At 43.8% G+C, this 27,792-nt stretch overlaps 3 protein-coding genes across 6 annotated transcripts; all 3 read left to right on the top strand.

Moving 5' to 3' along the window:
* The first annotated feature begins 113 nt into the window (after window positions 1-113).
* Window positions 114-8,267, top strand: acot11b (acyl-CoA thioesterase 11b). Of its 3 annotated transcripts, none has more exons than XM_056414312.1 (16): window positions 114-286; window positions 899-1,096; window positions 2,381-2,450; window positions 2,594-2,654; window positions 2,739-2,840; window positions 3,198-3,300; window positions 3,398-3,551; window positions 4,175-4,294; window positions 4,437-4,575; window positions 4,686-4,741; window positions 5,282-5,348; window positions 5,451-5,534; window positions 5,940-6,073; window positions 6,873-7,004; window positions 7,207-7,333; window positions 7,447-8,267. In XM_056414312.1, exons 2-16 carry the CDS (start codon window positions 907-909, stop codon window positions 7,603-7,605), a joined length of 1,698 nt encoding a protein of 565 aa, XP_056270287.1. In that variant the 5' UTR covers window positions 114-286; window positions 899-906; the 3' UTR covers window positions 7,606-8,267. The 3 variants fall into 3 exon arrangements, with proteins under 3 accessions (XP_056270287.1, XP_056270289.1, XP_056270286.1); XM_056414314.1 differs by having other exon boundaries at window positions 3,165-3,300; window positions 5,985-6,073; XM_056414311.1 differs by having other exon boundaries at window positions 3,165-3,300.
* Window positions 8,268-9,910: 1,643 nt separating this feature from the next.
* fpgt (fucose-1-phosphate guanylyltransferase) lies at window positions 9,911-14,135 on the top strand. Its single transcript, XM_056414310.1, has 4 exons — window positions 9,911-10,107; window positions 10,616-10,783; window positions 10,890-10,982; window positions 11,848-14,135. The coding sequence occupies exons 1-4, from the start codon at window positions 10,014-10,016 to the stop codon at window positions 13,248-13,250; spliced, it is 1,758 nt and encodes a 585-aa protein (XP_056270285.1). The 5' UTR covers window positions 9,911-10,013; the 3' UTR covers window positions 13,251-14,135.
* An 851-nt stretch (window positions 14,136-14,986) lies between these two features.
* On the top strand, window positions 14,987-27,769 carry tnni3k (TNNI3 interacting kinase). Of its 2 annotated transcripts, XR_008831688.1 has the most exons (26): window positions 14,987-15,265; window positions 15,589-15,697; window positions 15,849-15,934; window positions 16,168-16,265; window positions 16,671-16,781; window positions 16,909-17,007; window positions 17,695-17,833; window positions 17,919-18,063; window positions 18,168-18,272; window positions 18,439-18,533; window positions 18,609-18,758; window positions 19,057-19,140; window positions 19,234-19,290; window positions 20,580-20,672; window positions 20,765-20,822; window positions 20,919-21,113; window positions 21,752-21,856; window positions 21,945-21,997; window positions 22,729-22,781; window positions 23,274-23,406; window positions 23,730-23,839; window positions 25,234-25,293; window positions 25,367-25,539; window positions 26,786-26,865; window positions 27,109-27,411; window positions 27,449-27,769. XR_008831688.1 is itself a non-coding variant. In XM_056414298.1 (25 exons), exons 1-25 carry the CDS (start codon window positions 15,226-15,228, stop codon window positions 27,186-27,188), a joined length of 2,511 nt encoding a protein of 836 aa, XP_056270273.1. In that variant the 5' UTR covers window positions 14,987-15,225; the 3' UTR covers window positions 27,189-27,769. The 2 variants fall into 2 exon arrangements, 1 of the variants encoding a protein (XP_056270273.1); XM_056414298.1 differs by having other exon boundaries at window positions 27,109-27,769.
* Window positions 27,770-27,792: the final 23 nt, after the last annotated feature.

The following is a 27,792-nucleotide window of genomic DNA, read 5'->3' as shown; positions in this document are numbered from 1 at the left end:
ACAATGAGGTAACTACAGTTCCACCTTAAAGATGTGGACCACTGCAGGGGAAGGTCTCTCTCTCCTCCCTCTTCTCTCTCTCTCCCTCCAGTGGCGAGACGGTTGAGCAAATCTGTCGCTTGTGCCTGCATGTGTGTGTTTATAAAGTTGTGGAGGAATGGGAGAAATGGGAAGAGGTGTAGCACACTGCAGTCGTTAGTCGGCGTTAACGTGTAGTGGCCGACCGTCCATTGACACGTGAAGGTCTTTATCTCTACTTCAGCATCAGCTGTACCTATAAAATTAGGTAAGCTATTTGAACATGTTATTTTAATTTGTTTCCAGTGTAAACACGCGTTGTTTTCTTTACTGCCACGACCTGTTGTCCAGAATGAAGAGTAGGCCTGTATAGTCCGTATTGTTTTTGTAACAGAAGTGTTGCGAATGGTGTGGTCTGTCTCATTTCTCCTGAAGTCAAACGTAAAGGTCATTTCGGCTTCTGCCAACGATAACGGGAAAGACAGGTGACCACTGTGTGCTCCCCATTGGAGCATTAGTGGTGGGCAAACTCTTCAATCCGGCAAATAGTTTCCCTGAATACCTTATTTAGCTGCATGCCTTAAAATAGTTTTGTACATGTGGCTTGAAATAGTTTTCAGACTCTGCTCCAGTGAAACATCCCAGCCTGCATGAAGTCTGACATTCTCTCGAGGCCTACCACAAAATGTTGCAAGGTTGTAATCACACAGAGGCATCTCAGGTTTTTCCTGATCCCTGAGTTGAAGGACAAATGTTGGGCAATTCCTTAGGCAACAACATAATGCAGATTACTGAAAGCGTCTTATGTAACACTGGTCCAAACTGTTTATTTATTTATTACTGTGAGTGACAGATTTCCCTGTGTTTCCTGTCTGTGCAGTTGTGACTATGACGTCGAAGGGGAGAGATGCGGGCGACACACAGGACCCTCTGTTCTGTCAGGAGGCTGAGGAAGTGTACAGAAACCCCACGGAGTTGAAGATGAGTCAGATCGTGCTGCCGTGCCATGCCAATCACTGCGGGGAGCTGAGCGTTGGACAACTGCTGAAGTGGATGGACTCCACCGCCTGCTTGTCTGGTAGGAACAACGTCAGAAAACATCTCGATTTGTTACTTTTAAACTCTCTGTAGGTCTTCTTCCATCTCCGCTTCTCAAGGTGTTACCAACGATGTAATCTGGAGATGTGTGTTGTGTATATATATATATATAAATGCACACCGATAGTTTTCCCTTAATCCTGTTGACAAACCAAACAAAAAAACTAGAGGAGCACATATCCGCCAAGGCCAAATGCTCTTTCACACGATGTTAACAAAAGGATCAAATCAATTGTGTATTAGCCCCAAAATTTATATCCGCTCCAAAATACAATGGGTTCTTCCCTGGCCCATGCGTCACCTTTCCATACATTTTCAGGGAAATCGGGCCAGTCGTCTTTGTGTAGTCCCGCTGACGACCAAACCGAAAACATAATAATAATATTAATAAAAATAATAACCGCTCTTATTGAAATCATAAAGCCTTCAACATACTTGTGCAACTGACATTCTGATCATGCACCGTGGTTATCCGAGGATAACTCAAAATGGCCACTGAAGCGTTCTGGCAGGAAGTCGTGGACATACAGTGCCAATTTAAATTCTGATGACTCAAAGTAATTTTTGCCGGTGGTTCCGGAGCCAAGATTTTAAACCCAGGTCTCTAGAGTGGTGGAACATGCGGGTCTGAGGCTTAGCGTGGGTCCAGGTTAGTACAGTACTGAAGCATTTAATGACGGTTGCTCGCCTGTTTCAGTGTTGCACTCGGCGATAATTTCATCTGGACTCCGTCTTGCTTTTGTCTTGACCTCATCGGGAGGTCGACTAAATACTCACCGACACTCAACCATGCTAGTCTTATCTACAGTCCCCAAAATGAAGCACTTTGTTCCAGTTTGACAAATTGTTTGCGAAGATTTATTTTGTTGAACAGATTATGCTTCATACTCAAGTGGGCAATATGGACGGCTCTCTTCAGTCATGTGTAATTTTAAACATGACCTAAATTATCCAGATTTATTAAAGAGATTGCTACCGCACCATAAAAAGTAGAAGTGTGTTTTTATTATGGGCCACTGCAACACATTCAGGTATATCTCTCCAGGCGCAATAGATAACACCTGGGAATAAATATATGCTGGGGCTTTGTCAACAAATGAAATCTATTTAAATTAGAAACTGTGTTGAAGTCTGTCTGTGTGACAGATTATTACTCGATGCCTTTTTTAGAGACGCACATATTCACAGCCCATAAACTCATTTCACTGAGTTGCTTTCTGTCTGCTGGATCACTTGGTCTAACTATTAATCTCTCTCCTGCCAGCTGAGAGACATGCCGGTTGTTCCTGTATCACAGCTTCTGTGGACGACATCCATTTTGAACACACCATCGGGTAACGTATTAACTTGAACGCTGCGCTGCCAGTCGGTGTATCTCCATCTAAACATCGTGTTTCACAGCAGAGAGGTCCAGAGTGTGTTGATACTGCAATCACGGCTCCGTGTTGATAGTAAAGCGTATGTCTGTCGACTCCAGGGTGGGAAAGGTCGTCAACATCATAGCAAAGGTCAACAGAGCCTTCACGTCCAGCATGGAGGTTAGTGGACATTTTGATTCCAGTGTGCGGGACGTTTTTAGTTCAAAAAAAGTGACACTTGCTGCTTCTTTTTTTTCTTTCCAGGTGGGCATATTGGTGAATTGTGAGGATCTGTACACCGACAGGCAGTGGAAAGTGTGCCATGCTTTTGCGACCTTCGTCGCCAGACGAACTGAAGCGGGGAAGGTAAGGGACACGCAGGGTTCGTACGGTCATGGAAAACCTGGGAAAGTCGTGGTATTTTAAAATGGTTATTTCCAGGCCTGAAAAAATCATTGGGGAAAAAAAATTCCCAAAAAGTTTTGGAAAAGTCATGGAAATTTAATTTGACGCAGTATATGCTGTATGCTTTGGAATTATCACTATTAGTTTAAATACTAAATGTTCTCACTTTACCAAGATTTCACAAAATGTTTGGTCATGGAAATCCATTGGTCAAAATGTGTATGAGCCCTGGGATGCATTTTACTAAAGCTGGTTCAACATCCCCGATGTGGTCTGTGTACACAGGTACAGCTGAAGCAGGTGTTTCCTCGCACACAGATGGAGCAGATGGAGTACAGCCTTGCAGCAGAGCGGAGGAGGATGAGGCTCATCCATGCTGAGACCATTACAGACCTACTGAGCAGCAGCACAGCTCAACTGGGTACAGACGGTTGACGTGGGGCTTGAAAACAAGACATTTGAAAAAATGGATTGATCTGTAGCTTGTTGTTGTTGTTGTTGTTATGGTCCCTCACCAGGAGAATGCCAGGAGTACCAGGACGCTGTGCCGGCAGAGCGGACGCGGGTGGAGAGTGTGGAGCTGGTGCTTCCGCCACATGCCAACCATCAAGTCAGCACCTTTGGGGGCCAGATCATGGCCTGGATGGAGAATGTGGCTACAATTGCAGCGAGGTGTGTCCTGAGGTTTAATTTAAACTTGGACGTAAAACGGCTTTAAAATAGTTTTACAGTTCTCAAAATGTGCTTAATAGCTTTACTGCTGAGTTGGATGAAAAGATCAAAATCAATGGTCATATCTGCTTGCCGATTGTGAAACTACAGCCAGCAGTCGGTCGACTTGGCTTGAAGACTGGAAACGGAATTAGACTCGCCACAAGTATGTGTGCATAATTAACAAGTGTTCCTCTATGAGACTCCAAGAAGTAGTCCCACACAAACACCCCTAGAACACCATGAATAGTGTTTGATTATATGTATGTTTTTGTAGAGATGGAACAAAACTAATGGTTGGTTGAGCTTTAGAGATGCAGGTGGGTGTGTTTTCTCACTTCCGCACAGAGCCCAGATAGTTGGTTCTCCCGATCTCCAGTTTTTATGCTGTGCTAAGAAACCTGGCTGTAGCTTCATAGTTAACGCAAAGCTGTAACAATGGTATCCATCTTCTCATCAAACTCGCGGTAAGAAAACGCATAAGATTAATCCTCACGCATCCCAATTTTGCTGAGGCTATTTTAAATGAGACCACGGTTCAAAACAAACCTCTTCCTCTTTTCCGTTTTCATCTTTTGATCTAGTCGCTTGTGCAACGCTCACTCAACCTTGAGGAGCATTGACATGTTCCATTTCCGTGGCCCGTCTCACATTGGTGACCGACTGGTCCTGAAAGCCATTGTTAACAATACGTTCAAGCACAGGTGAGTCATCGCACAGCGACTCTAATAAAAGCAACACAACAAAGCGTCCATCGACTCGATTAACGATGCGTGTGTTTACTGCACGCCTGCGTGCGCGCGTCTCTTTCTGACTCTACGCACCTGCCGACATGACGTCCTCCAGCATGGAGGTGGGAGTGTGTGTGGAGGCCTACCAGGGTGGAGAACCGCTGCGCCACATAAATAGTGCTTTCATGACGTTTGAGGTGCTGGGCGGTGACGGGAAGCAGTGCACGCTACCGCGCATCCGACCTGAACCGGTGGTGAGTTTCCAAGAGCCCATAATGTATTGTACAGTATAGCCCCCCCAAAAAAGCAAAGTTATCACAAAATAAGCCTCTTTATTTGAGGATTTCAACACTTGGTTTTACAGGATGGAAAAAGACGTTATCTGGAAGCTGTTGCCAGAAAGAAGATTCGCCTTGATAGGTCAGGATTTACCATTAAATCGCCGTTTTGTTCTTTGTACAGCTTCCTGAAATATCGATGGCCAACATGGTTTAGTGCAGATACGTCGATTTTTATCATTGTAAAAGTTGATTTTAATACGCATCTCTCCATCTCTTTGTCAGGTTTGATTCAACATTAATTGAAAAACGTTAAAAAAACAGCAACATATTACGGTGCATGACTGCAGTATTATTGACTGGACGTATTGCAGGAACTCTATCGCCATTGCTTTGTTTGTCCAGTGTTGTGCTCCAGACTCCATTATTTACAGTAGACCGCAGCAGCACATGACTTGGCGGAGCAGCGTATCGCAGCTGAGCACACGTCGGTGTCGAGCATAATAAGTGCATTGTTCCACTGTAGAAACACCCGGCCTCCAGTCTAATCTTTATTCCACTATTTGATAACCGAGCGCGGGATTTGGCTCATTGCGGGAACGCAAAGCTTCACGTTGTGATCAGGTACTCTGAGCTTCCTTCTGCCCCTGAATGTAAGACACTGTGCCCTCATTGTTTACAGGAAATACATTATCTCCTGCCACCACACTGAAGTGCCCGTTTCTGTACCGTGGGATCCAAGTAACCAGGTATTGCAATTTCTGCCAAATGGAATTCCTCATGCTCGCTGAGTCTTATTGCCACGGTATTCAAAAATTCAGACAAGTTTTCTGTCTGTTTTTATTTTTTAGATTTACCTGAGCTGCAATAATGTATCGGCACTGAAACTAATGGATACCAGAAACAACTGGGTACTAACGTTTGAGAAAAACAAGGTCGGTATTGCTTTAAAAAAAATTATCCTACAGGATATAACTTGTTAAATGGACACAGCTGTTGTGACTCCGCCGGGCATTCTCATCTGTATCGTGTTGGACAAGCTGCACAGTCACTGGCTCTCCTGGAAGTAGGCCCATGTTGCTTTTAATGGAATTATGTAACAACGCAGAATAGAACAACTTTAAAATCACTTCTGCTGAAAGTCAGCGGCAAAGATTTAGAGAACCGTCTATGAATATAGTCGTCCTAAAAATCGATAGAATTATGTCTAATCTCCTGTCTGCGCACCAGTTAATATGGCAGTCGAGCTCGATGTGTGCCCGCGCATTAGAATAACTGGAACAAATTCTATTTATAGACGTCGAGCCCACCTCCTCTTGGTGGATTTGCTCCCCTCTTAGGTCAGACTGTACACACTGGAGGAAAACCACGTGCTGTGTTTCAAGGTGGAGATGCACGTCAGCGTACCGGCAGAGCAGACGTTCCACCTTCTGTCAGACCTGAGGAGGAGGAAGGAGTGGGACCGGCACTATGAGTCAGTATGAGAGCCGCCGTCTGGCGCACGGCAGCTTGCCGTTACTTTAACAGCAGCATAATCTCAAAGAGTGATTCTAATGTTGTTCTCGTCGTCAACGAATTACAGAAAAAACAGGCCCACTAATTTCTGCGGATGTAAATCTTAAAGATGTATCGCAATATACAGTTATTACTGAAATGGTTTATACTTTCCTAAAACCACAAGCACCTGTTAATCAAACATGTGTGAATGGAGTGTTTCTAAGGACTAGTTTCAACCGCAGATCAATATACATTCGGTGCTTTAGTGAGTATTTACATCAGCAGGATGGTGAGAGACTCGAAATTAAAGTGCTTGTTTTCATGGTAATTAAGGTACATGTCACAGAGTGCATCACTAGTACATTTTTTTAAAACAATTTTAGGACAACAATTGAGGTCTATAGCAATGAAGAATAAGGATCAATTAAAAGGGGGGGTTTGCTCTTTTTCATTGGATTTTTGACGGCGGGATAAATATAGAACGTCACCTGCTGTATCCTTTTACATTCATATTCATATTACCATAGCAACCAACCAAACCTAAAAACACAAGGCTAAATTCATACGCCGTGTTATTTCTGCATGAAAATTGTAAAACTATTGGCATGTTTGCACATATTGAGCTCCCATTGTGAGGCTGCAGTCGTGACGCGATTACTTTAATCTATTTAGTTTGTCTTTTTTGATGATTACGGCAGCGTGAGATGTGATTTCGACATCTTTTTTTAGAATGTTTTAATTTTTTTCACACACTTTTTACCGTGTGGCCTCTGCAGGGAGTGTGAGGTGATCACCCAGGTAGATGAAGAAGACACCCTTTACCGCGTGGCCGCACCCTCTGTCAGCAAAGGGGGCAAAGGCCAGGACTTTATCTTGCTGGCATCCAGGAGGAAGCCATGTGACGCCAGGTGTCGTAACGCACAGCACGATAAACAACCCGCTCATTTTGTTTGCCACTTCTCTGCTGTATTTTCATCATTTTGACTGTTTATTGATTTCCCTTTTCCAGCTTGTATTACATTTTCTTTATGCAACCAGTTATTGCATTACTGCTTCCCGCGTGCTCGCTCATAAAGTCTCACGATGCTATCCTCGTTCGCCCCTCCCCAGGGACCCGTATCTGATCGCTCTGCGTTCTGTCACGTTGCCCACTCACCTCCCCACCGAGGACTACACCAGGGGAGAGGTGCTGTGTGCTGGCTTCACCATCTTGGAAGAGTCCAGCACCGTCACCAAGGTTGGCCAAATGAGAAGTGGGGGGGGGGAGCCCGTTACTGCGCCCTCGCACTAACGATTCACTTTCAAAGCAATTGCCCCATGTGACCCGTGTTTGTGTGTTTTTTGTTTCAGATCACCTACTACAACCAGGCCACGCCGGGCGTCCTCCCCTACATCTCCACAGACATCGCCGGTCTGTCCTCCAGCTTTTCGAGCACCTTTTCGGCCTGCAGTCTCTTCCTGGAGGGCAACAAGGACAGCCTGGCTGCTCTGCCGCCCTCTGCACTGTGACGTCCCCGAGCGGCAGCATCAGTCTTTGCCTCAGCCCCCCCCCCCCCCCACCCCTGTTGAGGAGGCTGTAGTCCCACCCTGAGATTACAAACTTCTGTATTTGTAGTTTGTTTCAAACCTCAGTTCTCCCTGTATGACTTTGTGCATTCATAAAATGAGAGAAATGGCTTTTAATCAGCTCGTGAAATAGTGTTTACTTTTCTTTTTTTTAAAGAACTGCTGCTTGTTTTCTGCAATATTAATAGGCATGAAGCAAGACTGCACAATATGGATTTTAAACCTTTTAGTTTTATGACTGCTCATTTATTATGGAAAACTCTCCAAAAATAATTTCTAGATCAATGAATCATATTTTGGTTTTAAGTATTTACCGCAATCTGTTTTCTTGAGACAGTCATGCTTTTAATGGCATTTCCATTATTTTAGTCAAAGTTGAGCCTCTTTTTGTTATAGTTTTTCTACCTCCTAAATGTTTTTAAATTATTTGATTGAGACTTTGAATAGGAGTGAGACGAGATGTACATTTAGTGTGTTTATGATGATGTTGAGACAATGATGTATAGTTTCAGATTAAATAATGTACGTTGACATTCAATGGCCAAGTATCTAACAAGTCAAGCTGTCTTGATTTTTAAACTAAACAAGAAACACAAGAGTCTCGAGCCGTTGTGTTGTGTTCACCTCTCCCACCCTACATTCCTACCATTCCTTAATCTTTTTTTTTTTTTAAAGAAAGGAAAAACACAGCTGGCAGCTGTATTCCACTGTAACTCGTGTTGTAAGAGGTGCACAGGCCAGCGACCAGTATGATCCAGTCAAAGTCTAACAGACAGCTGATTGCTCTGTTTGCTTTCCAGATTTAGTTTATGTTGCATTATTATCCTGCTTTTCAGGCAGAAAATCGGAGAGAAAAAAATGTAATGAACCTGTGATGAAACATTTTGTGAAATTTCCGGTAGAACGATGAAACCCTGTCAATCACGGGCCAGTCACCAACGCCTGTGAAATAAATCTATCCTACGTATCTCTGGATGAGGTCAACAGCTTGACCCTCGCTGCAGGTCCCTGAGCAGCGGCTGCTTTCACGTGTGCTATTCTCGCCTCGTTCAGTGAGGGAGTCGTTATCAGTGCCCACTCCCAACTCCTCTGTGTCCTCCATGTTTTAGGAATGCAGCCTGCCTGTCCTAACACTTTCAGAGCAGCCTCCATCCTGAGCGGGCTCCTTGTGCGTCTGCCAGGTGTTTTTTTATCTTTGGTTCCTGACATTTCTGTCATCTGGGAGGCAGACTTGTCCAAGAGCAACACTTAATGTTCACATGAATGCCACTGTGGAAGTTTCCGTTTATTTGTTGACATTGTCGGACCTCTTTCTCCAAATTTCCCCCAGCTCGCTCCTCGAGTATCTGTAATTGCGTCTTCCTCCTCCTAAGCGCCACTGAAATATCAACAACCAATCACTGGACATGTCCACATATTGTTGTCATGGTAATTCTCTCAGAATACATTTCGTAACGACATGCACTCTAATGTCCTGCAAATACGAGCCTCAGGATGTTGTTGCCATAAAAATGTGTTAATAGTTAGCACCTTGTGAAAAATTATGGTCATTTCTTATAAAAATAGCTTATTTCAAAAGTTCATGAATTTGACAGGCAGTTCCCTTCCCTGACTAGACCGCATTTGTTTTAACCTTTGGAAGTAGGCCTGTTTGTGAGGTCAATTGGCTGCAAAAAACATTTAGTAAAACCATTAAATAGTATATAAACAATAAATGTATTACATCAAAACAGTTAATCAAATCTTAAAGCAACGCCTTTTTACTGTATTGTGTCCTTGTTGAAAGGTAATGGATTAATTTACTACATTAGAGGCCCTAGCATGTCATGGTTAACCTACAGAAGTGTTTTACTGAGAAGAATACATTTACAGACAATATAATTTCACCATTAACTGGTAGAACAATCTAAAATAGTTCAAATATGACTGTTACATATTTTTTGGTGGTTAGTTCCAAACGTTTTTGTTTTAGTTAAAGAATGTTGCAGGCAAAACACGATCAAAATATGTTTAATGAGTATTTGCATCAGTGGTATATGTCAATATCACTATAACATATATACCGGTATGTTAAAAAATAAAAAAAGATATGTAAAAGTAACACATCTATTCATCTGATGTTTTGTGAATTCTATACTCTCTATAAACGTTTCTATCAAAAAATGCTAAAACATTGACTGAATTATGAGTAATAAATAATCTATAAAATCAGGAGTTGAGCCCTGCAGTTCACCCCTCACCGTGTGCTCCGTCTTTGTAAACACAAGAAACCACGTGACCCGGAAGTAACCGAAAGGTTTCCTGACTCCCTCCTCAAACTAAACCGTTGACGGAACCAGCGACTTTGTCTCATGGAAATTAGAAGAGGCGGCATGAACCAGCAATGTGTCAAGAAGTTACAAAAGGCGACAAGAGAAAAGATAAGAAAATTTAACTCTCTGCGTGGTGAGTTTTATATCTGACGGACTCATTTAACTGTAACGCCACACGTATGTGCACTTCTCCTGAGCTGAAAGCCCACCCTGTGTTATCCTTTATTCTTAGTATGTAGACGCCTGTATATTATTCTTTATTCTTAGTATTTATTCTTATTTGGAGAAACCTGTATATTATTCTTTATTTTTAGTAGGCTATTTTTTCTTATTTGTAGATGCCTGTGTATGTTATCCTTTATTCTTAGTATGTATTCTTATTTGGAGAAGCCTGTATGTTATCCTTTATTTTTAGTATGTATTCTTATTTGGAGAAACCTGTGTGTTATCTTTTATTCTTAGTATGTAGAAGCCTGTATGTTATCCTTTATTCTTAGTATGTGTTCTTGTTTGGAGAAACCTGTATGTTATTCTTTATTCTTAGTAGGTGTTCTTGTTTGGAGAAACCTGTATGTTGTTCTTTATTCTTAGTAGGTGTTCTTGTTTGAAGAAGCTGTGTCATGCGTTTCCTTCTCCTGAAGCTCGGGAGGTGCAGCCCGGGGAGTTTTGGGACGTGGTGGTCGTGACCGCGGCGGACGAGAGCCAGAGAGACGCGTACGAGCTGCAGATCAGAGGGAAAGTTGACAGAAGAGAACTTCCACTCGGACTTCACTACAAGGTCTTCTCGGATCCGCCTGGATCTAAAATAGGTGAGTGTGTCAGTCAGGCAGCATACATTTCACTGGAGGGGAGCAACAAATCACTACATTATTATTATTAATATTAATATGACTACTGATATGTCCTGTTTTCAAGGAAATGGGGGCTCAACTCTGTACGCACTGCAGCAGCTGGATGAGATCTATGGGAAGGCTCTGAGCGGGCTGAGAGTCCTCCTCATCCACGCAGGTTTGAGATTTCACTGGATTTCTGTTACTGGTAGACTTTAAACAAACTACAGCTATTGATAAATAAAATATATATATATATTTTTTTTAATGACCATTACAATTTTTCATAACCCAGCTCAGTTAAAACAAAACCAAATGCATTTAATTTACTATCATATAGGCCTAAGTTAAGTAGCTAGACGATTGTATTAAATCTAAAAAAAAGTAACTGAAAAGCTGAATTGATTTCCAAAACCTGAGGCCAATTATAAAAATTCGTTACTTGACTTTCAGCTCCACGAATATGTCCAACTCTTTTCAATACAAATAATAGAATATAATAAGCAGCTATGCGTTGAAATGTCCACACCGGCCGTTTCACACTTCTTGCGTGTGAATTTGTCCAAATCCCAACACCACAGTCATGATTACTGTTGGATCCACGGGAGCCAAATTCATTTTCACATTCAAGAATCAAATATTTAATATATATACATATACATATTCATTGAAATATGGCAACACAACAGAGTCGAACATGAGGTCAAAAACTACACACACACACACACACTGCCGTCCTCTTACAGCAGGTGATCATTATCATGTAGTTAACGGAATAAATGATCTTATATGTGAAATGTACATTCTTTGAATGATGTGGCTTATTGTGAAAATTAATACAATGATCAAAATTGCTCAAACACACGATGAAGCCAAGACATGCCAGTTGCTAAAATGTCCATAATTATTATGTTATTATAGCATCTTCCGAATATTTGGGGCTTTAAAAGAAAGTGTGTGAAGCTGATTTTGTTTTAGATGCTGCATGTGATGTGTGTGTGTGTGTGTGTGTGTGTGATGTTTCCCACTCCTCCTCCGTCCAGGAGGGTTGAGTCAGCGTCTGCCCAGTGCCAGCGCATTGGGGAAGATCTTCACCGCCGTGCCGCTGGGCGACCCCCTCTACCAGATGCTGGAGCTCAAGCTGGCCTTGTATGTGGACTTCCCATCCCGGATGAAGCCCGGTGTGCTGGTGACCTGCGCAGACGACATCGAGCTCTACAGTACTGGCGATGAGGCGAGTGTGAGGTTTGACAAACCGGGCTTCACAGCTTTGGCCCACCCGTCCTCGCTCTCTATCGGGACGACCCACGGAGTGTTCGTGTTGGACTCGAACCAAAAGTCGACTGACTCCGACGTGGAGAACGTTTCCTGCCTGCGCTTTCTGCACAAGCCGACGGTCGAGAAGATGCGAGGCAGCGGAGCCGTGTGTCGAAGGCGGAGCGGGAGCTCGTCTCCGTCCGACGCGGAGTTCGTCTACACGGACAGCGCCTATTACGTCGACTTCGACGCGGCGAAGTCTCTCCTCGCTCTGCTGAAGGAGCTGGGGCCTTTGGACTGCGAGGTCGACGCATACGGGGACTTCCTCCAGGCTCTGGGCCCCGGAGCCACGATAGATTACACCAGCGACGCCGCCAATGTCACCGAAGAGGAGAGCAGCCTGGCGGAGGTGCGCCGAAAGATCTTCCGCTTTCTGAAGGGGACTCCCTTGAACGTCGTTCTGCTGAACGACTCCAAGTTTTACCACATCGGCACCACGTCGGAGTACCTCTTCCACCTCGCGCAGGACGCGGCGCTGAAGAGCGAGCTGGGTCTCCTGGCGTCCGCCTTCAGCGTCAACGCGGACGCGGGAGGCTGCGTCATGGGCAGCGTGTTGGATCCGGGTTGCCGCGTGGCAGCCGGGTCGGTGGTGGAGTACTCCAGGCTGGGGGCGGGAGCGTCCGTCGGGGGGGGCTCCATCGTCAGCGGCTGCTGGGTCGGCGCGGGCCTCTCGGTGCCCGACGGAGTCTTCATGCACTCCCTGTGTGTGAACGACACACGCGGAACCGGGTTCGTAACCGTCGCCTTTGGGATCGGCGACAGCTTGAAGCGCAGCGTGGACGCACCGGCGCACACGGAGGACCTGCAGCTGTTTGGCTTCAGCCTGGCGGAGCGTCTGCGCCGCTGGGGGCTGGACGGCGAGGCGCTGAGGTTCTCCGGCGACGCGTCGAGGTGTAGCTTGTGGAACGCGTGTTTGTTTCCCGTGTGCCCCGATCAGCAAGGCTCGTTCTCTCTGTCTCTGGAGATGCTGCAGGCCGCCCTCGGGGGCTCGACGCTCACCTTACCCACGGGCACGACGCTGATGTCTATGCAGGAGTCCTTACAGTGTAAGAACCTGGAGGAGATGTTGAAGTTCAGGGAGGGACTGTATGAAGACATCACTCGGAGGAAAGCCAACGATCGAAGTTAATAATCGAGATTATCAGTCTTTTTAAGTATGAGATAAAGTTGAAGTTTTCATCCTTCCATTTACGGTTTTGTAAGTTCTACTGATAGAATGTATAACTTTCTTTTAGACGTATTTCCCTCATTGCCTCATCCACAGCACGGCTCTACATAGACGTGTTCATTGTCTCATAACAGTCAAGAGAAAGGGGACTTCAAAACTCGTATTTATTAATGAGACTTCTTCACAGCAGACATTTTGGTCATGTTTAACCAATAACTATATTCAAATTGCCACAATGCAATAATTGCTGGATTAGAGTTGATGTTACTTAGTGACCCATAATCCTGCAATGAAAAGTCAACATATGTCAGAAAGAAGAAATATACACTGATGTATATATATATATATATATAATTATTTAATTATATTTTAATTTGAACTTATTTTAAAGCCCCACTATGTAGTTTTTCCCTTTTAGCGCCCCCTTCAGTTTTTGAGGTATTTAACGTTTACTTCAGTGTCGTAAATACCCAGTTACGATAGACGCAGCCTCGCAGACACTTGTATTGAGTTAGGATCATGTGTTGTCCTGTATTATAATAATAATAATAATTATTGTTATTATTTGTACGTGTCACGGGTTATAAAAGGTGACGAGGGGGAGGTGACGCAAGTTTTTTTTTGTTTGGAGCGCGCTGACAGGCGGCGGACTCAGAACGGCAGCAATCCGGCGACTGTTTCTATTTTGGATTTATACCAACGGGCGGGATCACTAATACGAAGACTGCGCAGGAACACTGTGAACTGGGCCCAGCACCTACCGGACTAGGGTGAAGTAGCGCGGGGATTGAACGCGGCGCCTCGCCACGTCTCCGCCTGGTCGGTCAGCTGTTTGCCGGCTTTTGGGGGGAGGGTGTGTGCGTGCAGTCATTTACTTTTGTTTTGGGGGACTGCAAAGACTTTGGGGACTGTCGGGATCCGGGGATTATACTTCGTTTTGAGTGGGTTTGACTTTTTAGTGTATGTGTTCATTTTGGGGGCTTGCAGATGCATTGAATTTGATTTAATATAATAACATTTGGGTTTCCGCATATCGACTGTGTTTTTCTTTTACGACCATTTGAGCAGAGAGAGTTAACACCAGAACTCGCAGATCCGCCCATTCCCTTTTCTTTTTTTTTTAGCGTATTGTACCTTTTCCCCTTGATTGAGTTGCTAAGGGCGAATTGTTACAACATAACCAAAAGAATGACAACATTTAGTTTAGATGAAATACCGATCGCGTTTTCAGCCTATATACGTTGTTTTCTAAATGTTTGAAAGTGGAGTACGTGTGATCGAATACAATATTGTTGACAACACCAAAAAGCTACATAAAAAAGCTACCATTATACTGGAGCTGCGAGCGTGGAGTGGCACTTTATGACATTGCGTAATCACTGCGAGAAAGCAGGTCGAAGTACATCCGCCCCGGATCGGGCGGCTCCAGAATCGTACATAGCGGAGTTATTTCCCCACAGACCCCCGATGGCAATGGCGGAGCCGCAAATCGCCATATTAAAAGTCATTGTAGCGGCACAATTTTTTTCAAGCTGTTATTTTAAGGTACAATTGTTACATAGTGTTGCTTTAATTTAACTTAAAAAAAATATGAATATATATATGTATATAAAATAAAATATATATGTATATATTTATATATATAAATATTAAAAAGAAATATGAAAGAATAAAAATAAAACTGAATTTGTAATATATATATATATATGTGTATCTCGTACATGAACTCAATCCCATTGAAACCTGCCTGCTGTCATTTGGAGGGAGATCAGTTGTCGTAGTTGTTCGGCATTCCACTCAAAGGTGTTTATTTTTAGCCCGCAGCCATGAACCCCCCCTTTATCTGGACCTGTGCAATTGTGGCCGAGTGAGAGATTGTATTACTGCCTTACCCAAACTATACAGCAGATATCACACGAGAAGAGAGACCTTATCGATGGGAAATTACAAATCAAGACCATCCCAGACGTGCACAGGTAATATCTGAGTGTGTTTGTGATTGTTTAGGGATATTATTGATTTCAGACGAAAATCGAGGATTGAATTGAAGAAGAAAAAGAAAGACTGGAGGGTTGGGCTCTAATGTTGGCTGTCATCACAGTCAAACACTAACAAGTTGCACAATCCTTTTCAAAACTTAGTATTTGTCAATTACACATAGAAGAGTTAAAATACAGTTGTTTGGAGTCTATTTCCGAGGTAAAATATGAGTATTCCTGCTTATGGGCAGTTGGTGAGCGATGGAAATAATGTGTTCAAATGGTTATTCTTTTTAACCCGTGGCGATGGGGCTGTGAAGATGAGTGGAAGAAGAAGGTGGGCGAGTCGTACGCCGTGATCGTCGAGAAGTTGGAAGATGATCTCCTGCTCAAAGACAAGGAGATCGTGGACCTCAGACTTGCTTTCAGGTTGACAACAACAACAATCTGTTTTTAAAACTGAATTCAGTCATTGTTTAAAGTCCATCTCGGTGGATGTAGTGTTGCTTTTTATGGCCGTGCTCTCTTCAGCCGGGTGTCAATTCTCACAAGCAGGTGATGTTGACTTTCTTTGGCTCAGCTCGGATGAAGCTTTTCAGAAGGTGAACCTGAGCTACCGCACGGAGAAGGGGCTGTCGCTGCTGCATCTGTGCTGCGTCTGTGGAGGTATGCATGACTACTAGAGCCTATTAATAACTCCTCGGCAAAACCGTGGCAGCGTGAGGAGGGATTACGATGAGCTGGCTGACATTGTTGTCTGAAGATGACCTCCCTGATGTTACTGTGGACATAAAGAGTCAATACAAACAGTTAGGGGACGAATACATGTGAACTTTCTAAAATAAAAGTGTTTTGTGGAGTGAATTTTTTGTCCAGCACATCATTTATTTGTGACCCAGGTAACACGACACACATCCGCACCCTGATGCTCAAAGGCCTGCGTCCTTCCAGATTGTCCAGGAATGGATTCACCGCGCTCCACCTGGCTGCATACAAGGTGACGACAACTAAGGGGGTAATAAATACAGAATTTGTATGTTTTTTCAATGTTTTGTTGAGGTGCAATCTGTCTTTGTCTCGCTTGGGTTGTTATGTGGTGAAGAGCCTTCCTACCACATGGTGGAGTGCAAGTACCAGTGGTGGGAGAAGTACTCTGATCTTTTACTTAGGTAAAAGTATAGCAATACCTCGGTGTAGAAATACTCTGTTACAAGTAAAGGTCAAAAGGTCATGCATGTGAACTGAGCATCAACATTGAAAATCAAAAGTAAAAAGGAGTCATGCAGAATGGCCTAATTCATAACGAGATGCCCGAGTACATCCCTTGAATGTTGCAGCTGGTAGAGTTGGAGCTGATTTTAATGGCTTTATATTTTGGGTTTATGACCGCCTTGTGCTGCAGGACAATGCTGAGCTGCTGACTGCACTTCTCCACGGAGGGGCCGACGTGCAGCAGGCGGGCTACGGCGCCCTCAGTGCCCTGCATGTCGCCACGTTGGCTGGCCACCACGAGGTGAGACACGAGGCGACTTCTTTCTCTTTTTGTTGCCTTCAATTACCGTGAGGGAAAATGAGGTACATCTCCAGACTTCTCATTGCCTTTCTACGCGTTGATGATGTGACGCTCCTCTCTCCGACAGGCCGCAGATATCCTCCTGCAGCACGGAGCTGGTGTGAATGTTCAGGATGCTGTGTTCTTCACCCCGCTGCATATCGCTTCTTATAACAGCCATGAGCAGGTGAAGTGCTCGTATTCACCACAGCTGCATTTGTAAACTAGAACGGGCACTCGGTAGAGCGCATACCTTCGCATATCACAAGATTGGGCATTGAATTATGAACATGTTGGCATTAGTTGCATGCCAATTGGATAAAAATTGACCGTGCTATGGTAAAAAGAAGATTTTGACCTTTTCATGACCTTGACCTTTGACCCGATCGATCCCAAAGTCTAATCAAATGGTCCCCGGATAATAACCAATCATCCCACCAAATTTCATGCGATTCGGTTTACAACTTTTTTTGTTACGCGAATAACACGCATACAAATAAATAAATAAACTAGAACGGGCACTCGGTAGAGCGCATACCTTCGCATATCACAAGATTGGGCATTGAATTATGAACATGTTGGCATTAGTTGCATGCCAATTGGATAGAAATTGACCGTGCTATGGTAAAAAGAAGATCTTGACCTTTGACCCGATCAATCCCAAAATCTAATCAAATGGTCCCCGGATAATAACCAATCATCCCACCAGATTTCATGCGATTCGGCTTAATACTTTTTGTGTTATGCGATTAACACGCATACAAATAAATAAATAAATACACGGCGATCAAAACATAACCTTCCGCATTTTCAATGCGAAGGTAAAAAACCCTGAAATGATATGCGTCCTCTCACCTCTCCGTCTGGCCTTCAGGTGGCAAAACTGCTGCTCAAGTTCGGGGCCGATGTGAATGCAAGTGGTGAAGTCGGTGACCAGCCTCTGCATCTGGCTGCAGCCAAGGGTTTCCTCAGCATCATCGAGCTCCTGATGGGGGAAGGCAGCAAAGCTGACGGTGAGCCGCGCATTCAGTTCAGATTTCCCAGAGTCCGCATGGAAAATGATGAACTCTCCTTTCACTTTGCCGCGGTTCTCTCCAGTCAACGCTCAGGACAACGAAGATCACGTCCCCCTCCACTTCTGCGCCCGCTTTGGTCACCACGAGGTCGTGCGTTTCCTCCTGCGGGGCAACTTTGACGTGCAGCCTCACTCCGTCAACATCTACGGAGACACGCCATTACACCTGTAAAACGGCTTCCTGGTGGCAGTGTCCTTCTGCAGCCTTTTTTTGGGGTGGGAAGATGTCATGAAAGCGGAGATGAACTGCCGTGTTTAATGTGTCTCATCAGGGCCTGCTATAATGGGAAATTTGAGGCGGCGAAGGAGATCATACAGCTTTCTGGCGCAGACAGTCTGTCGAAGGAGAACATATTCAGCGAGACCGCACTTCATAGGTGTGGACTCGCACGCTGTAATTATTCATAATCTGAAAAATGCAATCACCGCACTGAGAATAGACACAGAACGCATGCCTCGCATGCACAGTTCAATATGTGTTGGTCACCTCTAACGTGCGATTCGTGTTCAGGGGCGATAATGAGCGCTTGTCTTGTGTCACAGTGCGTGCACCTATGGCAAAGACCTGGAGATGATCAAGCTCTTGTTAAGCCAGAATGCGATGAGCATCAACCACCAGGGCAGAGATGGACACACGGGTGACTCGGAAAACACGTGCCGTGAGATCAAGTTGTGTTTTTTCACTGTAATTCTATAATTAATACTCTACTTAGCTCTTCACAGCGCCTGTTTTCACGGCCACATCCGCCTGGTGCAGTTCTTGCTGGACAGCGGGGCGGACATGAACCTGGTGGCCTGCGACTCCAGCAGGTCCAGTGGGGAGAAGGACGAGCAGACCTGCCTCATGTGGGCCTATGAAAGAGGTCTGTCGGTATGGTGCCGAGATCGACTGTAAAACTCATATCGAAGGGATAGTTCTGGTCGTTTGTAGAATATATATGATAAATATAACGTAGGCTACACTTAAACTGATATGGATTTTTTTTTACGGTTGCTAAAATACGTTGTGCTGACCCGTCTACAGCATTGTTTTGCTACTGTGCCAGTGCTGCTGCTCCACAGGGGGCGTACTTCACTGACTGTGGATCAGTACCTCATGCAACAGCACTTCAAAAGACTAGAACTGTCCCTTTCTAACATACTTGAGGTGTACTTCCTCAGGCCATGACGCCATTGTCACATTACTGAAACACTACAAGCGTCCAGATGACTCCCCCTGCAACGAGTACTCACAGCCGGGAGGGGGTGAGTACTGCTGGAGATTATATTGTCTGGCCTAAAAAAAAATTTGAATCACGTCAAGTCCTCCCGTTACTGATCATGTCGCCTCTCTTCCAGATGGGTCTTACGTTTCTGTCCCGTCTCCGCTGGGAAAGATCAAAAGCATGACCAAAGGTAGCGAGGTGGAGTGAAGCAGAGCAGGTTTTCCCACATTTCACATCACCTGTCAGCTGACATGACAGCACACACACACACACACACACTCCGTTGCCAAGGGAGGGGGCTCAGCTGCTGGTGATCACACCTGCTGACGTCCTTACCACTGAAACTACAGATCCGTCTGTGTGTCACAATATAGAATCTATAGGTCTGATTGGTCTATTGAGGAAACCGATGTGAAAAGCCTCCGAACATCAAGAGTTCAACATAAACTTGAAAAATCATCCGCATGTTACAGTGCACTGTATCTACCTGGTAGTGTAAATGTATTACGAATATACATAAAAACCTATTTGGTGCATATTTAGTTATCTAATAATCTTTTTTTTCACAATTTTTTGTATTCAATTAGATATATTAACATAAAACAAATACAAAAATGTCAGACAAACATTACAAAAATAAAACATAAAACAGAGAAAAATTATACATATATATATAGATATATATGTATATATACAGGACTGTCTCAGAAAATTAGAATATTGTGATGAAGTTCTTTATTTTCTGTAATGCAATTAAAAAAACAAAAATGTCATGCATTCTGGATTCATTACAAATCAACTGAAATATTGCAAGCCTTTTATTCTGATTTATTGCTGATTATGGCTTACAGCTTAAGAAAACTCAAATATCCTATCTCTAAATATTAGAATATCATGAAAAAGTATACTAGTAGGGTATTAAACAAATCACTTGAATTGTCTAATTAACTCGAAACACCTGCAAGGGTTTCCTGAGCCTTGACAAACACTCAGCTGTTATAAATCTTTTTTTTACTTGGTCTGAGGAAATATTAAAATTTTATGAGATAGGATTTTAGAGTTTTCTTAAGCTGTAAGCCATAATCAGCAATATTAAAAGAATAAAAGGCTTGCAATATTTCAGTTGATTTGTAATGAATCCAGAATGCATGACATTTTTGTTTTTTTAATTGCATTACAGAAAATAAAGAACTTTATCACAATATTCTAATTTTCTGAGACAGTCCTGTATATACATATATATATATATACATACACACACATCCAAAGACAAAAAAATAAATATTATATATATATATATATAAAAAATGATTTGGTGCATATTCAATTATTTCTAATCTGACTAACCGGTTCAAAGCAGACCAGCGTGCACAGGCCCATATTCATATATTTTACATAAATATAAAAAGCTGCTGCAGCGTTGTGGGGATAAGGATGCATTGAACTCTTGTAAAGCTTTCCATTGATTGATGTTTTCAGAGAAGGCAGAAGTTCTGCTGCTCAGGGCCAGCCTCCCATCTCATTTCCATCTTCAGCTGTCGGAGCTGGAGTTCAAGGAAATTATTGGATCGGGTAACTCTGTTCATACATCTTCTGCTCCCTTTGCTACCTGCTTCAGATAATCAGGATTCAGGTATAACGGATTCAATCTGTTTCACACTCAGGCTCCTTTGGAAAAGTCTACCGAGGCAAATGCAGAAACAAAGTTGTGGCCATAAAACGGTACTGCTCCACTTGTCAAGATGACATTTAACATCCCATAAGAGGTGTGGGGTGGGGGGGCTAATGAGTCTCTTCACCATCCAATGTTGATTGCAGCTATCGAGCCAACACGTACTGCTCGAAGTCGGACGTGGACATGTTCTGCAGAGAGGTCTCCATCCTCTGTCGCCTCAACCACCCCTGTATCATCCCCTTTGTGGGCGCGTGTCTGGACGACCCCAGCCAGTTCGCCATCGTGACCCAGTACGTGTCTGGAGGCTCTCTGTTCTCTCTGCTGCACGAGCAGAAGAGGTGAGGAAGGAGCCCACGGTATATCATCCCGTCTGTAGTCGGCATCGCACAAATTAAAATGTGGTTTCTGTGCTAGAAAGTTAGTTCAACTCAACGGTCACTTTTGACACGCGTTTACGTTTTTGTTCCTAATATTTAGTTCCTTCATGTTTGTGAAAGAGCTGGCCAAAATCACCGCGACACATTGCGACACAACAAAGGCATATCCTTCATTGCAGGGCGCTTGGATTGCAATGCATTCCATCTATAAAGGTGTTTCTGGTAAATTCAACGAGTGAAGCTTAAAAAAAAACATGCGGTCTGGTGTGTTAGCGTGCGGTCCGTTTGATTCTTCACACACTTTGACGGCGTCTAAATCCCGACGTTGAGACCTAAATAGAGCTTGAACTACCTTTAGTTACTCCGTGTTTTACGAGGCCACATGTTTACACAGCACGGCCAACGACTCCAGGTCTCATTATCCTCCTCGGAAGCAGGGCGGACCAACATTGATCCAGATGAAGTGTTCCGCAAACTGTGGCCAGGTGCCGTCTTCATAGACCGTCCTATTGATCCGTGTAAAGTGCTGCGTGTGATTGGCAGGGGCGCATTGATCTGGCGCTAAGTGGCTGCTGCTTTAATGATGTGTCAATGGACAGGCTTATCGACCTGCAGTCCAAGCTCATCATTGCCATCGACGTGGCCAAGGGCATGGAGTACCTGCACAACCTCACCCAGCCCATCATCCACAGGGACCTCAACAGGTGGGTGGGCACAGGAGGTGGTGGGTGGGATGGTACGAGCCGATTGGAGAACCGCTGTCTTTACTCATGATGCATGTGATCCTTCCAGCCACAATATTCTGCTGTATGAGGACGGACACGCAGTGGTGGCTGATTTTGGAGGTAGGAGACATTTCGCGGTGTTCAACAAAATTGAGGCGGCATTAACCTTTCTTTTAAATGTATTTGTTAAAGAACTGTATGTTTGTAACAGCAAGAATATGTTGGTAAAACCTCACTCTCTCAAAGATGCAACGTCGTACTTTTCTGTATAAACACGGTGCCTGTTTCACCGATGAAGTAAACACAATCATTTTTGACAAATACTCTTAGCAGTAAAACAAAATGCCATCTCAAAAACAAAAACAAATCTCTATATGACCTCTTTAATCTTCAAATACACTTACCGTTACACACTAGACTTAACAAACTACAGTAAAGTGCAAGAAAAAGTCTTTAGATGGAAATAACTTTGTTGCTAACACGCGAGAAAACTAGCATAATAGAAGCTAACGTTATCTTACCGAGGCGGGTGAAGAGTAACTCATGACGGTCAGAAACACTTCTGGAGGTCACGTGGCTTCTGCTTTGACTAAGTTATGCAAACTGCACTGTCTAATAATAGATATTAAATCATAAAGTTAAAACATAAGCCAATAGCTCAATTGTTTTTAATCATTTATATAAAAACACATTTAGTTCAGCAAGTTAGTCCGGCAGCAACGTTTCTGTTGGTTTCACTTGTTAGTTTCTTGCCATCAGTTTGTTTTTGCTCAGCTCGATGTGAGTCGACATGCCATTAAATGACCATTAGTTCTCTTTTTTTCATCGCATGACTTCTTCTTCCTCTTTAGAATCTAGATTTCTACAATCTGTGTCTGAGGACAACATGACCAAGCAGCCGGGGGTCAGTGCCGTTCTCCTCTCTCTCCGATTTATTTTATGACACAAACAAAACCTTCTGGAATGAGTTCTTCCTCCCTCTTTGGCAAAACACGCTCACACCATCTGCAGCATCCATGCAAGAATAAGGCAGGAGATCAAGAAATAGCTGCTGCTTCTGCACCTGCCATCAATAACTCACAAGCAAAAAAAAAAAAAGAAAGAAAACTGCAAGCATGCAGATTTTGTCTCAATGTGCTGACTCACCGCTACCCAGAGTGCTTGGCCTGCAGTTTGGTGTTAAGTGTGTTACATCTCTTGAGGACTGCCTGTGTATATTCTGTTGTGAGGAACTACTTGCCCTTGCTTGGACACAGTGTTTATGTCAGTAATTGGGCCTTAGTTTGTGTGTGTGAGTGATGTCTAAAAAATGTAAAAAATATCTCTTAGGCAATAAAGATTCATCGAAATGTGTGTGTTTGTGCAAATATGTGTGTGTGTGTGTGTGTGTGTCTAGAACCTGCGTTGGATGGCTCCCGAGGTGTTCACCCAGTGCAATCGCTACTCTGTGAAGGCCGACATGTTCAGCTACGCCCTCTGTCTGTGGGAGCTGCTCACTGGAGAAATCCCCTTCGCTCACTTGAAACCAGGTATTTTGGCCCAAATTGTGACAGTTTATGTGAAAACACCCCACAAGAGACCGAGTGTCGATTAAACACCAGCACGCGATGAATTAACCTCAATGTTAGAGTCACAGAATCCACTCGACATCACGGTGGCTCTGACATCGTCCGTCCCCCATCAATCTGGACCCCTCTGTCTGACATTGGCTACACGTGTTTTGATGTGACTAAATATATATTTAAAAAAACACACACACACACACACTAATGCAAGAAAAACACAGAGCACAGAACAAAAAAAGGCCGTCTTACTCAACTGGAGTAGATTTAAGACGTTGTTGTGTCCACAGCCGCTGCAGCAGCAGACATGGCCTACCACCACATCCGGCCTCCAGTCGGCTACTCCATCCCCAAACCCATCTCCGCCCTTCTGATGAGAGGCTGGAACGGTTGCCCCGAGGTAAAAGACGGGATTACACCTGCGTGTCGCACCTCATCCGAGGCCTGATGAAATGATCGTTCTCGATTCAGTGACAGGGCGTGTTGTGTGCACTTATGAGCCGCGCTGTCCTGCGTATCCTCTGCCAGGTGTTGCGTGGTAGATTCAACCTGCGAAAAATAATCTCACCATTAGCATCCTCCCATATGTCGTTAGCTATTTAAACACACGGAGGCTCGGGAGGGCCGAGCCATGCCGAGTAAGCTGCTCCGGCACAACATGTCCCCAGACGATGCATTATTGCACGGCTGTTCACATTCACGATCGCACGCGGCGTGTGCGATCGTCCGCTCGGTGCTCATGTTCATAATTAGCCGGGCCTGTTTTTGTGCTCGGCCTCATTAAGACGCGTCGTGACGCGGCCGACCGTGCTGGTACATCGCTCCCTCTGTGGCGCCGTCTCCTTCCTGTTTGCCAACCGGTTGCTCGCTCCCCGCTGTGATCGTCTCGCCCCACTGCAACTTCAGTCACTTTTAATAAGAGTGTGATCCGTATAGGACGCCTATAGCAGCTGCCAGGGGGGTTTACAAGTGACACACACACACGCACACATACACACACACGCACACATGCACACACACACACGCTGTTCTGTGTTTACAGCGACTTTGTATTTGTCAACGCCGGAGAGAAGCAGATTGTACAACACTGCTCTCAGACGTGTGGCACAAATATCATCTGAAATTGGCGAGAGAAGTACTGACAGATAATAAACAGGAGGAGAAAAGTGTTTCCTAAACTCAGAACTTTAAAAGTGTGTCATGTGTTTTCCTTGTTTACAGCGTTGTCAAAGTCATCTTAACGTCAATTTTCCATTTATTCAAAATACAGAAGACCAAAAGTATGTTTGTCTCTTGTCCGACATAAAGTGAGTAATAATAATAGTGCTAAAATTGATAACGTGCAAACAGTTAACAACAACAACAAATAACATTTAGACAACATATCATTTATAAATTAAGAACTATAAAAAAAATGTGTCTGTATTGTAGCAGCAGTCAGACGTGGAGTTTTTAGCAGCGTTTGACAGATGAGTGTAAAAGTGCTTGTATTCTTGTTGTTGTTGTTGTTGTTGTTGTAGTATTAAAGCAGCGTGCCCCGGCGGACCGTGGCCTCTATCTGAGGATGCATAATTGAACGGCGTGGCCGTGTTTGTTCTTCCACAGCGAGGCAACAGATCTGAGGACTGCTTTTGAAGCGGAGTTCACCTTTGCTTCATGTGTGGGTGGACGAAAACAAAACAAAAAAACTCCTGGACGGGTGTCTGAGAGACGTGTTGTCCGTCTGTTGTGGGAACAAATGATTGATTGTTCAGCATTGAAGCGGAAATAAACTATCGTCCGCCCCCCTTTCAGGACAGGCCCAAGTTCTCCGAAGTGGTTTCCAACCTGGAGGAATGCTTGTGCAACGTTGAGGTATATATGACCCCCCCGCCGTCCGCCTGCTGAACACAGCAGAGCGCGGCCCCTGATGTGGTTTGTGTGGCAGCTGATGTCTCCAGCCTCCAGCAACAGCAGCGGCTCCCTGTCGCCCTCCTCCTCCTCCTCGGACTGTCTGCTGGGGCGAGGAGGACCCGGCCGGAGCCACGTGGCCGCCCTGCGCTCCCGCTTCGAGCTGGAGTACGCCCTCAACTCTCGCGCCTACGCCTTCTGGAGTCAGAGGTGAGAGAGTAATCCACGTTCGCCCTCAGCCGAGAACCCAGCCGCTGTTAAACCTGGTTTTAAGCCGGTGACCTTTTCTTTTTGTGGGACAAAAGAAAAAGAAAAATCCTTTTTTTGAATTGAATAACCAACATAATGATGACAAACTAACTGCCACCTCCCCGGCTGACACAACAGTTGGCTTTCAGCTGTATATTATTGCTATATATTAAGTTTCTACAGTGCAGCAATATCTAATATATAATATTTTTCTTCAATAATAGGACGTCAGTGAAGTCGACCTCTGAAGAATCTCAGAGCTTTCATCCGTTGAAAATGTTTGACACAAAAACACCGATTTGACTAATTCTATACTTATTATTGTCATCATTTAAGAGGGAGAACAGATGTTTAAATGTATTAAATTGATTTAGTTCATGATTTTTACAATTAACCTGCAGATGAGACTTACACATGGGCTCAGAAAAGTGCTGAAAAAGCCGTAACCAAGAAATCTAAAGTTGTTTTCCAACTTCAATTAAATGTTCAATTTAATTCAATTTCAATTAAATGTTTTGGTGGAAACCTTTGCTCGGACACAATGTCGAACAGGCTTTGTAGAAAGGACTCCCTTTGAACAATCGTTAAGCCGGTAACATGTGGACCAGTTCAGAGACGTACTGGAACAGTGAGAGTTTGGAGTTGCTGGGATACCGACCAGGAAACAAAAGGAAAGCAAATGCAATAAAACATGCATGGCATCCTGGCCGAGGAGGTAGGCCTCCGTAAGGCGCCTGGCTTTCATGCTCTGTGCTGTGTGTGTGTGTCTGCGTGTGTGTGTGTGTGTTTGCGTGTGTGTGTGTGTGTGTGTGTTGGAGCCTGGTAACAGTCGCTATGAACCCAGAAACAAGAGGTGGGGTTATTGTGGAGGGGCAACGTCTTTCCTGTCATTCCCCCGGCGCTCCATCCACAGATAGACGCAACCTTTCTGGGTGTTTGCGGCCCCAAAAAAGTGCAAATTCATCCATAATGGAGTTTACATTTTGTACAGATCATTAAAAATATTAAAATATCAAATGTTGTGTGCGGTCGCCCCGTCATACGTTCGTACACTGAACTCCTGAAGAGAAAGTGAGAGCAGGTATCAGGTGGGACATTACATATTTAATGTATCCAGCTCCATGTCGCCTGGCTCTCTCCATGTAAACAACACTTTTATGTATTTCTATTGTTTCACCGGTTGATTTGATGTGTTTTTATTTTTCAGTGAGCGGCGTCGAGAGTCCGGAGGCCTTTCGCTGGAGGAACTCAGAAGTAACATGCAGTTTTCTCCGGTTGATCGCAATGGTTTGTGCTTTAAATACTGTGTGCTTTTGGAGACTTTGTTCTTATGCAATGTTGATTTGAATTTTTTTTTTACCTGATGTTATTGTTTATTTTATTCTATATACAATTTCTGTTACCCTTCAATGTACATTTTTTTAAAAACGTTTTACAAAGTGAAGAATAGTACTGATGCTGGCACGTCAATATTATTATCATCAACAAAACTGATGAGTCCCCGTTGTTATTGATTTGTCTCTTCTTCAGGGTACGTGTCTGATCCCATGAGCACCATGAGACTGAGCTCTTCTTACAGCAGCAGTGGAAGCTTTGAGGACAGTAACTAAACCCGTATTATAGACCATATTAAGCAGACATGTGTGTTATTGGGTTAGAAGTAGTAGATATGGGGTTAGGGGGTTAGGTTTGGTTAGAAGTAGTAGATATGGGGTTAGGGTTAGGTTAGTAGTAGTAGATATTGTGTTAGGGGGTTAGGGTTAGGTTAGTAGTAGTAGATATTGGGTTAGGGTTAGGTTTGGTTAGTAGTAGTAGATATTGGGTTAGGGTTAGGTTAGAAGTAGTAGATATTGGGTTAGGGTTAGGTTAGAAGTAGTAGATATTGGGTTAGGGTTGGTTAGAAGTAGTAGATATTGAAAAACTAACCTGGAAACCAGTTAGTAGTTGTGTAGCATTCTGTATTTGTATGAGTTGTTTATGAATGTACAGTACACATACTTAGTTTGTAGTTAGTTTATACGTGATGTAAACATTTTTTAAATATGTTGTTGATGCTTTTGTTTTATAAATCCTGTGTGACGAGCAAAATCATTATCTGTGCACATGTTTTGCATAAATCTGTTCTCGTCAATGTGTGTCTTCATTCAATGTGCACACACCTTCATTCAAATAAAATAAAAAGAAGCAGAAAGTCACGTTTCATCTCTATTATTC

The sequence above is a fragment of the Pseudoliparis swirei genome, chromosome 5 (assembly GCF_029220125.1).
Source record: "Pseudoliparis swirei isolate HS2019 ecotype Mariana Trench chromosome 5, NWPU_hadal_v1, whole genome shotgun sequence".
Classification (NCBI taxonomy): Eukaryota; Metazoa; Chordata; class Actinopteri; order Perciformes; family Liparidae; genus Pseudoliparis; species Pseudoliparis swirei.
Note: the sequence above shows the minus strand (reverse complement) of the source record. Positions and strands in the feature narration are given on the sequence as shown.

Bases quoted from the DNA above. Each gene is read 5' to 3' on its own strand.
- acot11b (XM_056414311.1), top strand. From the start codon at position 907: ATGACGTCGAAGGGGAGAGATGCGGGCGACACACAGGACCCTCTGTTC. The intron at 2,841-3,164 runs GTAAGGGACACG...CTGTGTACACAG, and splicing joins GACGAACTGAAGCGGGGAAG to GTACAGCTGAAGCAGGTGTT. The intron at 3,301-3,397 runs GTACAGACGGTT...GTCCCTCACCAG, and splicing joins CAGCAGCACAGCTCAACTGG to GAGAATGCCAGGAGTACCAG.
- fpgt (XM_056414310.1), top strand. From the start codon at position 10,014: ATGGAAATTAGAAGAGGCGGCATGAACCAGCAATGTGTCAAGAAGTTA. The intron at 10,784-10,889 runs GTGAGTGTGTCA...CCTGTTTTCAAG, and splicing joins TCCGCCTGGATCTAAAATAG to GAAATGGGGGCTCAACTCTG. The intron at 10,983-11,847 runs GTTTGAGATTTC...TCCTCCGTCCAG, and splicing joins AGTCCTCCTCATCCACGCAG to GAGGGTTGAGTCAGCGTCTG.
- tnni3k (XM_056414298.1), top strand. From the start codon at position 15,226: ATGGGAAATTACAAATCAAGACCATCCCAGACGTGCACAG. The intron at 18,759-19,056 runs GTCTGTCGGTAT...GTACTTCCTCAG, and splicing joins CATGTGGGCCTATGAAAGAG to GCCATGACGCCATTGTCACA. The intron at 26,866-27,108 runs GTTTGTGCTTTA...TCTCTTCTTCAG, and splicing joins TTCTCCGGTTGATCGCAATG to GGTACGTGTCTGATCCCATG.